General features: G+C 37.8%; 2 protein-coding genes across 2 annotated transcripts; one reads left to right on the forward strand and one right to left on the reverse strand.

Moving 5' to 3' along the window:
• Positions 1–5,756: 5,756 nt before the first annotated feature.
• LOC109270037 (olfactory receptor 13C7-like) lies at positions 5,757–6,710 on the forward strand. The gene has a single exon (XM_019454298.2). It carries the CDS (start codon positions 5,772–5,774, stop codon positions 6,708–6,710), a length of 939 nt encoding a protein of 312 aa, XP_019309843.2. The 5' UTR covers positions 5,757–5,771.
• Positions 6,711–12,468: 5,758 nt separating this feature from the next.
• Positions 12,469–13,660, reverse strand: LOC109269835 (olfactory receptor 13F1-like). Its single transcript, XM_019453918.2, has one exon. It carries the CDS (start codon positions 13,429–13,431, stop codon positions 12,469–12,471), a length of 963 nt encoding a protein of 320 aa, XP_019309463.2. The 5' UTR covers positions 13,432–13,660.
• Positions 13,661–14,515: the final 855 nt, after the last annotated feature.

Raw genomic sequence — 14,515 nt, forward strand, 5'->3', positions numbered from 1 at the left:
CTTGTAATTAAAGGTGTTGATTGTAAAAACAGGATTAGAAACCAAATATATGTAACAGGGTGCTGAAGTAATTATAAGTGTTAATTTGAGCTGTAGGTGTCCAAGGCAAAAGAAGAAATACTATTTTTTTTAATCTCCCGCATATGTAACAAATCAATTCTACCACTCTATACTTTAATTGTCCACACTGGACCTGAAAGGAATTTTTGGCCTTTTTCACAATTTATTTCATTATTGTGGATAGTGTCTTCATAAGTGGAAGACAATAAATGCCTTCAATGCTTTCCAGAGATTTCAATATATTTTTATGTATATTTTTATCATTTGGATGCTTGAAAGTTAAGTGCATCATATTAAATAGTGGTTTTATAAGAATAAATGTTATCAATAAGTAAATATAGTACTAAAACTGGGTTTTGGAAGCATAAGGTTTTAATTTGTAACGTTTATTTATTTTTTGAGAGAGAGAGAGAGAGAGAGAGAGACAGAGCATGAGTGGGGGAGGGGCAGAGAGAGAGAGGGAGACAGAGAATCCAAAACAGGCTCCAGGCTCTGAGTTGTCAGTACAGAGTCTGATGCGGAGCTCGAACTCACGAACCGTGAGATCATGACCTGAGCCGAAGTCAGACGCTTAACTGACTGAGCCACCCAGGCACCCCAATATAAGTTTTTAAATCATACTTCTGGTATTTACCAACTATAAGACATAAAAAACCAGGTGTTGTATGGAAGTACTGAATCACTAAACTGTACACCTGAAACTAATATTACACTGTAAGTTAACTAACTAGAATTTAAATAAATACTTTTTAAAAAGATAGTGATCAGTGTACTTAACCTTTGAAATTTCAAAGTAATTTCCTCATTGGTAAAATTCATAATAATATTTGGCTTATTTGGAAGATTACATGATAAAAATGATATGAAGTGCCTCATACTAGGACATCACATGAAAATTTTTCTTCTCTTTGTAAGCTAAAATAATACATCTTTCCTTGTGGTATATTAATTAAAGAGTAGAGTCTATAAAATCTATAAATTGAGACAGGATATCCATTCATTTTTGTACAGTATCCATTGTCTTAACTGATATCTTTAGAAGAGCTGGAGAGGATGATAGGATTATTTCCTTTAGTGAGAATTTAGAGTGCAGATAGTATGTGTTTTTCAGTGAAAACTCTTAGTACTTTAACTATTAGATCTTCAAGTAGCTAAGTCAATAAAACAAAATAAAAATTTATAGAAAGTTAGAAAGTTCCTTCTAAAAAGTTAGACAGCTTGACTTCTGGCTTGAATAAAATGTCACAGACTTCCTTAGGACTGTTACAACACTAAAACAGTGCCCAGATAAAGTCCCAGCACATTGAACCACAGAGATGTTAATTCTTATAAAACACCAGGGGTTGGGAGAGGGGGATTAGAGGTTGGCTAGGATCCAGGTGTTCAGATCCTTTACAAATAGGAATGTCGTCTTCTAAATGATATCTCCATGCTAGGCATCAACAGACCACAATCTCTTTTGATAAAATATGATTAAGTGAAGAACTCAAGTCCCTCATCTTGGCATACCTCCAAAAAACAAAAAACACTGTTTATTGGAAGATTTTTGAGAGTAGGGATTATAAATGCTCTCTGGAAATCGGAAATACTGGGTTCCTCCCAATAACTAGATAGGACACACCAGTACAGCTTAGCCTCAATGTGTATGTAGTTTCTAGAAAATTAAGATAATCACTGTACAACTTAAATTATTTTAGCATACTGTGTTCTACTTCCTCCTTTTAAATAATATTCTTTCTTTATGAATATCAATTTTAAGTTTTGGGTAATTCAGAAAAGTAGAAGAAAGGTCTCTAGGTAACCATTAATGTTTTAGGTATTTCTAGTCTTTCTACACTGTCTAGGCTATCTTGGTTTAGGTTTCAGTTTTGCAGAAAAGAAAAAAAAATGACTGTTTTTTTGTTTGTTTCCAACTTAATCATTCTAATATAATTTAAACATCTTTGTTTTAATACAAAGTTGTCACAAATGTCATATAAGAAGTGCATAATGGCCCACCAAATTAGTGTGCCATGATTATTTAACAATTCCCCTGCCATGAGTTAAAAATGAAAAACTATTTCAAAAGATAATATCCAATAATGGCAAGGATTTAGTAAAGAATTATCCAATATACATTTTGCATGGAAAGTGATTTATTAGAAACTATCAAGAATCTCAAAATTTTCCATTCTCTTGTCCCCAGGAAACTATTTTAGTGAAGTAAGCTAAAATGAAGAAATCATTTGTCACAATGCTATTAAACAAGAGTGTTTGTCCATTGCTTCTTAAAAGTTGCACTAATATTACACGAGTAATGAAAGTAATTTCCTCTCACTGTCCACTATTCCTCCCCCATCACCACCACCATTTGAAACCACTAAAGCACACTGGTGGTTTCTCTTATAAATGTTTGCAAGTGATTTTTTTTTTTGCAGCAACTGTCTCTGAACTATCAGTATACCAGATGTACACCATCATTATTTGCTACAAGTCATTTCCAAATAGGAATCACCTTCTTGGTGATGTTCCTAGGAAAGAAAGGAGAGGGAATCTGACATGATTCACATTTTCCCTGAAACAACAGATCCAAGGCAACTGATGCTCCTTCAAAGACTCTATCAAAATTTTATTTTCAGGTTCAGAGTAGGTTGATATATATATCTACAGTCAATAAAATTCCAAACTTAATACCAAATAGAAGTATATCCTGCCCTACCCAGCCCTTCCTACCCTCTTTGTAATGTATGCCTGCAAAGCCTGGTACAGCTTGAATTGCATGAGAACCCTTCTTTCCATAGCCAATAGGCGTATAAATATTGTATTATGCTGATTAACATGATTTGCCATTGTAAACTGGAGTTGTCATAGAAAGGAGCATAACCTGTTGGCAAAAGGTGATCACAGAAAGAAATGGCCAAGCCTATATCAGAAACAGGGCCTTCTTTAATTTTTTCAATGTTTATTTGACAGAGAGAGAGAGTGTGGGGGAAGGGGCAGAGAGGGAGAGACAGGATCCCAAGCAGGCTCTTCTATGTCAGCACAAAGGCTGACACAGGGCTGGATGCCACCAACTGTAAGATCATGACTGGAGCTGAAACCAAGAGAAGGATGCTTAACTGGGACACTCAGATGCACCACATAGCCTTGTTTAAAAATACTAACTAGAGGGGCACCTGTTGGTTCAGTCAGTCGAGACTCAGACTCTTAATTTTGGCTCAGGTCATTATGTCATGGTTCATGAGATGGAGCCCCACTTCAGGCTCTGTGCTAATAGTGTAAAGGGTGCTTCGGATTCTCTCTTTCTCTCTCTGCCCCTACCTCACTCACACCCCCTCTCCATCTCACTCAAAATAAATAAACATTTTTTAAAAAGCACTAGTAAGAAAATTATCGATTGGATCAAATTTTTTTTCCTCTAGGGATTGTTTTAAGTTAGGTAGAATACCTTGAGAATGAAAAGTGTTTTCAAAATTATGTTCTTTGATTTATTTACTGTAAAAAGGTCAGCAACTAATATCTACTCTTTAAATTTTTTCAAATTAAAGTTATTTGCTCCATGCTCTATGATGCACAATTCAGATGCTTGAGCTGACCTCAAATTCCTCTTTTGGAAAATATTCACCATAATTGCAAATTCAACAAATGGAAGAGAAAGGACTTTAATATGGACAGAAACAACAGACTCTATTGTATGTAGTTTGATTGCTTGTATATCTAAAATCTAAAGAACACAAAACTGAGTGCAATACACTCACACAGATGTCTCAACTCCAAGTGTCACAGAATGTTCAGTTTTGCATTGTCTACTATTCGATTACAGTCCTACATACAAGGGAAGCAGTAGTGGCATTCTGCAATAGCTTTGGAGAGAAATGGTCTAAAAGGCCTTGCTATTCATGTGAGTTCTGCAGACATAAACAGCATCTGGAAACATGTTAATAAATTCAGATCTTATAATCCAATTCAGACCCACTGATTCAGAATCCTTTACAAAGATTCTCCTATCCGAATTGTGTGTGTACTAAAATTTGGAGGCACTTGACTAGACAGGTGGTTTTTTTTCACAAGGCACATTAGAATCATCTGGAGAACATTATCTAGAAAGATGTCTGATTCCCACTCCTTAGATAATTCACATAATTCTGAGAGGGCAAGAGCATGTTGTTTAAAAAAGGCAGGTGAGGGGCGCCTGGGTGGTTCAGTCGGTTAAGCGTCCAACTTCAGCTCAGGTCACGATCTTGCGGTCCGTGAGTTCGAGCCCCGTGTCGGGCTCTGGCCTGATGGCTCAGAGCCTGGAGCCTGCTTCTGATTCTGTGTCTCCCTCTCTCTCTGCCCCTGCCCCGTTCATGCTCTGTCTCTCTCTGTCTCAAAAATAAATAAAACGTTAAAAAAAATTTTTTTTAAATAAAATAAAAAAGGCAGGTGAGGGGCACCTGGATAGCTCAATTGGATAAACTTCTGACTTCAGCTCAGGTAAGGATCTTGGCAACTTGTTTGAGCCCCAAATCTGGCTTTCTGCTGTCACCCCTGAGCCCACTTTGGATCCTGTTTCCTTCCCCTTCTGCCCCTCCTCCACTAGTGCTCTCTCTCAAAAATAAACATTAAAAAAAATAAAAATACAGGGTGCCTGGGTGGTTCAGCTGGTTAAGCACCCGACTTCAGCTCAGTCATGATCTCACAGTTCGTGGGATCCAGCCCCATGTCGGGTTCTGTGTTGACAGCTCAGAGCCTGAAGACTGTTTCAGATTCTGTGTCTCCCTCCCTTTCTGCCCCTCCCCCATTCTCTCTCTCTCTCTCTCTCTCTCTCTCTCTCTCTCTCTCTTTCTCTCAAAAATAAACATTAAAAAAAATTTTAATATATAGATAAAATAAAATCAGTAAAACTGGCAGGTGTTGGGGTGCCTGGGTGGCTCAGTCAGTTAAGCGTCTGACTTCAGCTCAGGTCATGATCTCACGGTTTGAGAGTTCAAGCCCCGCGTCGGGCTCTGTACTGACAGCTCAGAGCCTGAAGCCTGATTCACATTCTGTGTCTCCCTCTGTTTCTCTGACCCTCCCCAACTCATGTGCATGCGCTCTCCCTCTCTCTCTCAAAAATAAACATTAAAAAATGTTTTTTTTAAACTGGCAGGTGCTATACAGTTAGAAAATAAATTGGAATAGTGGATCACACTCTGTTTTTATATACATTTTACCTCTATGAATTTCACTTTCCTCAGAGAATTATAGTGATGATAAAATGAGTAATATGTGTGAATATATTAGTAAATTATAAAACCCTTAACTAATTATATTGTTTATGACTTCCATGAAATAAAATCAAATACATAGTTATTTATAACAGATGAAGCATACTCTCTCCAAAATGATGATATTCAAAGTGTAGGCTGTGGGTCCAAAGAATAGGAAATAATAGATGTTTGTTAAGATGCAAATAGTTCTTTCCTGCCTCAGAACTGTGTATCACTATCTCAGGAAATGGAATACAAGAGCCTATATTTTTAAAGAGCTGGTCGATGTAATTATTACACATCTTCAATCCCTTCCCTTAAGAGCCAGAAGAGAAATTCAAACAGCTAACCTCAGAGCTCTTAGCACCACTCCAGCTATTGTGGGCACACACTTGGTGCCCCTCGCCCAGTGATCTCTCACTGCACATGGTAATATGCACTGACGCGTTATGCTCACATGCAGTTTTCTCTTCTGGATTACTCCAGGTATAGAAAAATAAAATGGACAGGACGAACTGGACAGAGATTGAGTTCATTCTGCAGGGACTTTCTGAGTACCCCAAAGTGGAAAAACTCCTTTTTGTCATGTGCTTGATGATGTACCTGGTGATCCTGCTGGGGAACAGCACCTTGATCATACTAATTCTCCTGGATTCCCGCCTCCATACGCCCATGTACTTCTTCCTTGGTAATCTTTCCCTCCTAGACATTTGTTACACGTCCTCCTTTACCCCCTCAGTGTTGATTCACTTCCTATCACAGAAAAAAACCATCTCCTTCCTTAGATGTGTTGTTCAGATGTCTGTCTCCTACACTATGGCATGCACAGAATGCGTGCTCTTAGCGGTGATGGCATATGACCGTTACGTGGCCATCTGTAACCCTCTGAGATACCCCATCATCATGAGCAAGGCACTTTGTATTCAGATGGCAGCCCTCTCCTGGGGAATGGGCTTTCTCAATTCACTGATAAAAACTATACTTGCAATACGGTTGCCCTTTTGTGGAAAAAATGTCATTAACCACTTTGTTTGTGAAATAATGGCTTTTGTCAAGCTGGCTTGTGCAGATATTTCCTTGAATGAGATTGCTATAATGTTGGGCAATGTAATATTTTTGTATATTCCATTATTGTTAATTTGCATCTCCTACATTTTCATCCTATCTACTGTACTAAAAATGAATTCAGCAGAAGGAAGAAAAAAAGCTTTTTCTACCTGTTCAGCCCACTTAACAGTAGTGACCATGTTTTATGGGACACTCCTCTCCATATATATGAAGCCAAAGTCCAAAGACTCTGCTATTGACAAATTGATTGCTCTGTTCTATGGAGTAGTCACTCCCATGCTCAATCCTATCATCTATAGCCTGAGGAACACAGAGGTGCTTGGAGCTTTGAGAAAATTGATGAGTAGACACTGGTTCTGGAGAAAAGGATGAAAAACTTACATCTTCGAGTTCATGCACCAAATAAACTCATATATTTGAGGAAAAGGCTTTTATTTAAAACATAGCAAAAGAAATAAAGATTGTATGTAGGATCACAGAATTTAAGAGTTGGAAAGAAATTTCAAGATAATTATCTAGCTTTCCCTTTTTATGAAAATGACTGTTACAAAAATGTAGACACAACTAGTATAAGTACTAAGAGTAAAATTTAAGGAATAAGAAAAAAGATGTAATTAAATGTTTCCAGGAAAATCCAGTACAGATTCTCTTCAACTGATGGAGTTATGTCCTGATAAACCCATCAAAATTTGAAAATATCATTAGTCAAAAATGCCTTTAATACACCTAATCTACTGAACATCATAGCTTACCTTGAAAATGTGCAAATGCTTACATTAGCCTATAGTTGGTCAAAACCATCTCATACAAAGCCTATTTGCAATAGAGTGTTGAATATTTCCTATAACGTATTGAGCACTGTACTGAAATTGAAAAACAGAATGGTTGTATGGGTATGAAACAGTTGAGTGTATCAGTTGTTTATTCTTGTGATCATGTGGCTCAGACTGGAAGCTGGGGCCACTGCCACTGCCTAGCGCAACAAGAATATCATACCACATGTTACTAGCCCAGGAAAAGACCACAATTTAAATTTTAAAGTGTGGTTTCTACTGAATGCATATCACTTTCACATCATCATGAAGTTGAAATATCCTATGTCAAACCATTTTAATGTATGGACCATCTGCATGTATGTCTGCTGAACAAGTAAAATATGTATTTTTCAGTTCCCTTTTGAGAGAACTACTCGAATTTTTGTGTTTGTTTGTCTGTTTGTTTGTTACTGCTTTTTATTTTACCCAAGGACTTGACCTGACTCCAACCTAATTTTTCAGGTACATATTTCCCCTTCTTTCCCTCCTCATGTTTCTCCCATGTTTGAACAAGCTGTGCTACATTCACTATTACTTCTCCAATTATATCATGTTCTTTACACCTAAAGACAACAGCATATGCCACCGCATCTCCATCCTCACATTTCTCTTTCTATGGTAACAGCCTAGCAATCTTATTAAGCACAATTCAAGTGTGAGATCTTCTACAAATCCTTCCAAAGTTTGCCCGCTTACTTATTCCCTCCTTTATGCTGTCCTGAACTTTATCTGTTATGGCTATTTTCCTTTTATACTATAATCATTTGTTCATTTCTGAATTCCACCCAATGGCAGAACTCACTGTTCTCTGTATGAAGTCTAATGTCAAATAAAGTTAAACAGTAGGCAGTAACTAATTACTTATTTAACATTTTGAAATAATAGTAAAATATAGTCTAAGTACTTGATTTAATACAGGGATATAAGAGAACTTGAATTTATGTATTATTTCATTGACTAAATAACACATCAAAAAGTTATGGATAAAATATCAGCTAATATTAAATGTACAGAAATGTAAGGGAAGATAAAAGAAAGATAAATATACTCAAGAGGTCATTTGTGGGGTGCCTGGGTGGCTCAGTTGGTTGGGTGTCCAACTTCGGCTCAGGTCATGATCTCACAGCTCCTGGGTTCAAGCCTTGCGCTGGGCTCTGTGCTGACAGCTCAGAGCCTGGAGCCTGCTTCGGATTCTGTGTCTCCCTCTCTCTCTGCCCCTCCCCTGCTCACACTCTGTCTCTCTCTCTCTCTCTCAAAAATAAATAAACATTAAAAAAGAAGTCATTTGGTCTGGGTAAGGCAAAAGTCCTATCAGTGTATACTTATTCTGTAATGAGCAACTGCTGAAAAAAATATCTATCAATTGTATAAACACTTCTTAAGGAATACTGAGAATTGCACTCTATCAAAAGCAATAATCTTATTTTAAATATTTCCTTTCAAAGAAATGCCCTTGAAATTGCTAGCAAATAATAATTGTACTTTTATTTTTTATGTGATTACCTAACATCTATTTGTATGTAATACAGGTGAGTTGCCTGGTACAGTCCCACAGCCTGAGCTGGATGAGGACAGTGGCTCTGCTCAAGGGCCACCCAGCAAAGGTTTCAACAACCCAATAGAGTTCAGAAAGGAATCCCTGCTTGTTCTGCCCAGCAGGATGTTTGGGGCCTGATGGAATAAGTAAAAGGTCAACATGAAAGGGAGGCCCAGTTCAGGTAGTCAGAACCCAGTAGAATCAAAAGGACACCCATATATGGAATGACTCAGCTCAGACTGTCAGAGAAAGAGGAAGAGACAGAGAGAGAAAGAGATAACTTGGGGTATTTTATGCTTATATCCCTAAACACTACCAGAGTGATAGGCTAGACTTGTAACACACTCATAGATGTTTCTCAATACATTGAAATCATAGGTAGATTCAAATATTTTTTAATTTTTATTTATCTGAGGGAGAGAGACAGAAAAAGAGAGAGGGAGAGAGACTGTCAGTAGGGGAGGGACAGAGCGAAAGGGAGACACAGAATCTAAAGCAGGCTCCAGGCTCTGAGCTGTCAGCATAGAACCTAACACGGGCTCGAACTCACAAACCAGAGATCATGACCTAAGCCGAAGTGGGATGCTTAACTGACTGAGCCACACAGGCACCCTGAAATCACAGGCAAATTCAAACTAACTGAAACTAGAGTCTAGCAAGAAAAAAAAAAAAAAGATCAAAATCTGACTCTGTCAAAATGATACCCCTATCATCCTAGCTAATTCACAGGTGGTCTTTTGGAATTAGCATATTTGCTAACTTGTAAATAATTTTAAATAATTATTATAAATATATTGATAGATTAAATAAACTTCCCATTTTATAGACAAAGAAATTGGATTAGGATGTTTAAGAAATTGCTTAAGATTGGGGTGCCTGGGTGGCTCAGTTGGTTAAAAGTCCTACTCTTGATTTCAGCTCAGGTCATGATCTCATGGTTCATGGGATAGAGCCATGCATTGCATTGCAGGGGATAGTCAGCATGAAGCCTGCTTGGGATTCTCTTTTTCTCCCTCTCTCTCTACCATCCCCCTGGTTATGTGCGTGTTCACACACTATCTCTCTCAAAATAAATAAATAAACATTAAAAAAAAAGAAATTGCCTAAGATCACTAAGCTTACATAGACACCCCAAAAAATTGTAATTCTTTTTATTTAATTTAAATTCAGGTTATTTAACATATAGTGTAGTATTGGCTTCAGGGGTAGAATTTAGTGATTTATCATTTACACATAACAGTCATATGTAACACTCATCCCAAGAAGTGTCTGCCTTAATGTCCATCACCCATTTAGCCCATCCCCCCCACCTCCCTCCCAGCAACCCTCAGTTTGTTCTCTGTATTTAAGAGTCTCTCATGGTTTGCCTACCTCTCTGTTTTTATCTTATTTTTGCTTCCCTTCCTTTATGTTCATCTCTTTTGTTTCTTTTTTTTTTTTTAACGTTTATTCATCATTGAGAGACAGAGTAAGACACAGCAAGAGCATGGAAGGGGCAGAGAGAGGAGGAGACACAGACTCTGAAGCAGGCTCCAGGCTCTGAGCTGTCAACACAGAGCCTGACACAGGGCTTGAACTCACAAACCACAAGATCATGACCCGAGGAGAAGTCGGACGCCCAACCGACCAAGCCACCCTGGGCCCCATTATCTGTTTTGTTTCTTAAATTACACGTATGAGTGAAATCATATGATATTTGTATTTCTCTGCGTGACTTACTTTGCTTAGCATAATACACACCAGTTGCATCCATTTCACAAATGTCAAGATATCATTCTTTCTGATCACCAAGTAATATTCCATTGTATATACATACCATTTTCTTTTTACCCATTCATCAGTCAATGGATATTTGGGCTCTTTCAATAATTTAGCTATTGTTGATAGTGCTGCTATAAACACTGGGGTGTATGTGCCCCTTTGAATCAGCATTTCTGTATACTTTGGATAATTTACTCTAGATCCCATGTGTACTATTCTTTCACCTTTACCACAGTTCTGACCAATAACAGGAAAACATAACCAAAATTGTATACATAATTGCCCTAAATTACCCTAGAAAACATCATCCACACCTAGTACTCAATTTACATCTCTTTGCAAAAGATTTCGCAACATATATATAGCTTTAGACCTAATTTTTTGCCTAGATTTCACAAATCTGTCTTCTCCTGTAAGTCTAACCATCAGTGCACAGCCAACCAGTCAACCGACTTACATCCCATCCCTATCTTTGTGAAGTCATCATCCTTACGCTACTCGTGTCATCCAATCAACGACTGCATCAGAGTTCTTTACTTACACCAATGGACCAATCATCTTTGATGACAGTTTATTCATATCTGAGAAATCAAATCCAGCCCTACAACCTGGTAATTCCCATATTCATCCTATCTTCTCCATACCATTGCCTTCTGGATCCAAGCCATCACAATTTTATTGACTCTTGTGACAACTTCATGATAAAGAGCAAATAAGTTTTGCACACTGACTTCACATTTAGTCATCTAGTCCAGAAAGGACATACAAATGTTACAAATACTGACGAGTGTACATTTTTAAGTTCTTTGTATATTATGGCTTATACAATAAGATATGTCATATATTTCAGCATTTCTCACCATTTTAGTGGGTTTGGGATACTGTATATTTTATAATATAAATATATCATGTATTTTGTTTCTAAATGCTTATAGCTTCATTTATACCCTTGGATCTAAGCATCTAGGTGTCAGGGGAAAGCACAATAAAAAAGGGAAGGGTGCTTGTAGTTTCACTGAAACATCCTGCAGCTTCTTTGAATTTACGAAATTAATGTCAGCACTCGAAGACCAACAACAAACGGCTAAACTCTCTGATATTTTTGCAGACTAGCATCCCTCTACCCCATCTCTATTCAGTATATATTTGTGCAGGCCTTCTCCATTTGTACATAGACATTCACATCACACACATCTATCAGCATCCACAAATATTTCCACACATGTAAAACACAGTTATACTTTGTAGAATATGCAATTACTCCCATTAAATTTAGCAATGCTGAAAAGAGGTTGTAGTGGTTTCCTCATACTACCATAACAAAATAGCAGATTGGATTGCCTGAACAACAGAAATTGACTTTCTCATAGTTCTGGAGGATAGACCAAGATTAAAGTGTTGGCAGATTTGATTTCTTCTGAAGCCTCTCCCTGGCTTGCAGATAGCCATTTTCTTGCTAGGTCTTTTCCCCTGTGTGTGAGAAATCCTCGAGTACCCATGTGTGTCTAAATTTCTTAAATTTTTTCTTATAATGACATAAGTCCAATTGTATGAGGGCCCACACTGATAGCCTCATTTTAACTTAATCCCACTTTAAAGGCCTTATCTCCAAATGTAAATACATTCTGAAGTACTGGTGGGTTAGAGCTTCAACATAAGTTTTGCAGGGACACAATTCAGCCTAAAACAAAGGTTAATAATAAATTATCTAAAAAGTCTACTATAGTTATTACATTTGTATATTACATGCACATAATTTTGAATACTAACAATACACTAGCTTAATGTTTAAAGCTATACTTATACTCTATAACCCAAAATAAAATTGAAGTTTGTCATCAAAAGTCTATTTATGTAAGATTTCAGATATGCTTATGTAAGATATGTCTATATTACCTTAGAGTTTCAGCAGTCAGTCAAGGAGGGAACTTAGGAAATCTTTAAAATGAGCGTCTTCCCCTATTATCCCAGTTTTCTGGTGTGTATTGACCACATCAATACACCCCTTAGATTAATGTTATGATTTGCTATGGGGGATTAAAAAAGCACACAGAGGGTTCCTAATCAGCAATTTTTTCACAGCTGCTTTTACCTCTTTGTTCCGTAAACTATAAATGATAGGATTCAACATGGGGGTTAATCCGGCATATACCAAAGCCATAAATTTGTCTATTTCCTGTGAATCTACAGCGGAGGGCTTCAGGTACATGGAGAGAGCTGTCCCATAGAACAAAACCACCACAATCAGGTGGGCTGCGCATGTTGAAAAGGCTTTGCTTCCACCATCCACTGAGCTGATTCTCAGGATGTTGGAGAGAATGAATGCGTAAGAGACACAAATGAGGAGCATCGGCATAGGAAGAAGAAGTACGCTGATCACCAGCATGATTAACTGTACCCTGGAAGTATCCACACAAACTAGTTTCAAGACAGCCAGAATTTCACAAGTGAAGTGATTGATGATGCTACTTCCACAGAGAGACAGCTGCAGCACAGATACTGTTTCCACCAGGGCGGTGAGGCAGCCTGTCATCCAGGAGCCAGCGGCAATCTGCACACAAGCCCTCTTGTTCATGATGATGGGGTATCTCAGAGGGTTGCAGATGGCCACATACCGGTCATACGCCATCGTGGACAGGAGCACACACTCAGTGGAGCCCATGGCAAGAGAAAAGTACATCTGAGTGGCACATCCTGAGAATGAGATGGTGTTTTTCCCTGAAACAAAGTTTGTCAGCATTGGAGTGAGAGCAGAAGAGGTGTACCAGATGTCTAAAAAGGAGAGGTTGCTGAGGAAGAAGTACATGGGTTTGTGTAGGTGGGAATCCAGGATGGTGATGGAGATCAGAATGATATTACCCAGCAGGGTGATCAGGTACATCAGCAAGCACAGCACAAATATGATGACCTCAACTTTGGGGTAAGGAGTAAACCCCAGGAAAATAAAATTGGAAATGACTGTCAAGTTTGCCTTGACCATTTTATGCCTCTTTCTTTATCTGTAGTAGTGAATAAAAATATACATTGTACATATATGAAAATTAAATTCTACCATCTTTCAAGGGGATTAGTTAGGGGTACTTTACAAGGATCATTATTCTGGCAATACCATGCTAATTATTCACTCATTCATTCATTTGTTGATTATACTACAAGTCACTGAAGATCTCTTTGAATTACCTAAAAAGCTACTCTTGGGCAGCTCAGAATAAAATATCACGCAGTCAAGTAAAGAAATAAATACAATTAACATCATATAAATACACCCTCGGGTACCATGAGAACACAGAGGGTAAGAATCTTAGCTCTGTGTTAGGAACCCTGGTCAGTGAGACATTGTGACACTTAGTTTAATCAAAAAAGGCATTAGACCTGGGGCACCTGGGTAGCTCAGTTGGTTGAGCTTCAGAATTTTGGTTTTGTCTCAGGTCATGATCTCATGGTTCATGAGTTCAAGCCCCACATGGGTTCAGTTTGAGCCCAGTGTCGGCTCCATGCTGGCAGCATGGAGACTGCTTGGGATTCTCTCATTCCCTCTCTGCCCCTCATCTGCTTGCACTGTCTCTCTCAAAATGAATAAACAAACCTTTTTTAAAAATGCATTAGTCTTAATCGAGTTAAAGACCACAGGAGGTTTGCTGGGAAAAGAAAAAAAAAATTTGTAAAAGTTAAATCCCGAAAGGATTTAGTTGCATTTCATATACCTACTAATTATGTAATATAACAGACGGATATCTGTAAACTAAGGAATATAAATAGAAGATAAACATGCATCCAATCACTATAGCATGTATTTGTGGTCTTTCCAAATTTTTTCTTGTGGTTGACTTCGCGTTTTATAGTGTTGTGGTCTGAAAATATGCAAGGTATGATCTTGATCGTTTTGTACTTTTTGAGAGCTGATTTGTGTCCTGGTATGTGATCTATTCTGGAGAATGTTCCATGTGCACTCAAAAAGAATGTGTATTCTCCTGCTTTAAGTGAATTGTCCTGAATATATCTATTAAGTCCATCAGGTCCAATATGTCATTAAAAGCCATTGTTTCCTTGTTGGTTTTCTGTTT

The sequence above is a fragment of the Panthera pardus genome, unplaced genomic scaffold, assembly GCF_024362965.1.
Source record: "Panthera pardus isolate Hobbes unplaced genomic scaffold, ASM2436296v1 HiC_scaffold_20, whole genome shotgun sequence".
NCBI classification, from domain to species: Eukaryota; Metazoa; Chordata; class Mammalia; order Carnivora; family Felidae; genus Panthera; species Panthera pardus.

Excerpts from the sequence above, each read along its gene's own strand:
- LOC109269835 (XM_019453918.2), bottom strand. The coding sequence starts at position 13,431 with ATGGTCAAGGCAAACTTGACAGTCATTTCCAATTTTATTTTCCTGGGG.
- LOC109270037 (XM_019454298.2), top strand. The coding sequence starts at position 5,772 with ATGGACAGGACGAACTGGACAGAGATTGAGTTCATTCTGCAGGGACTT.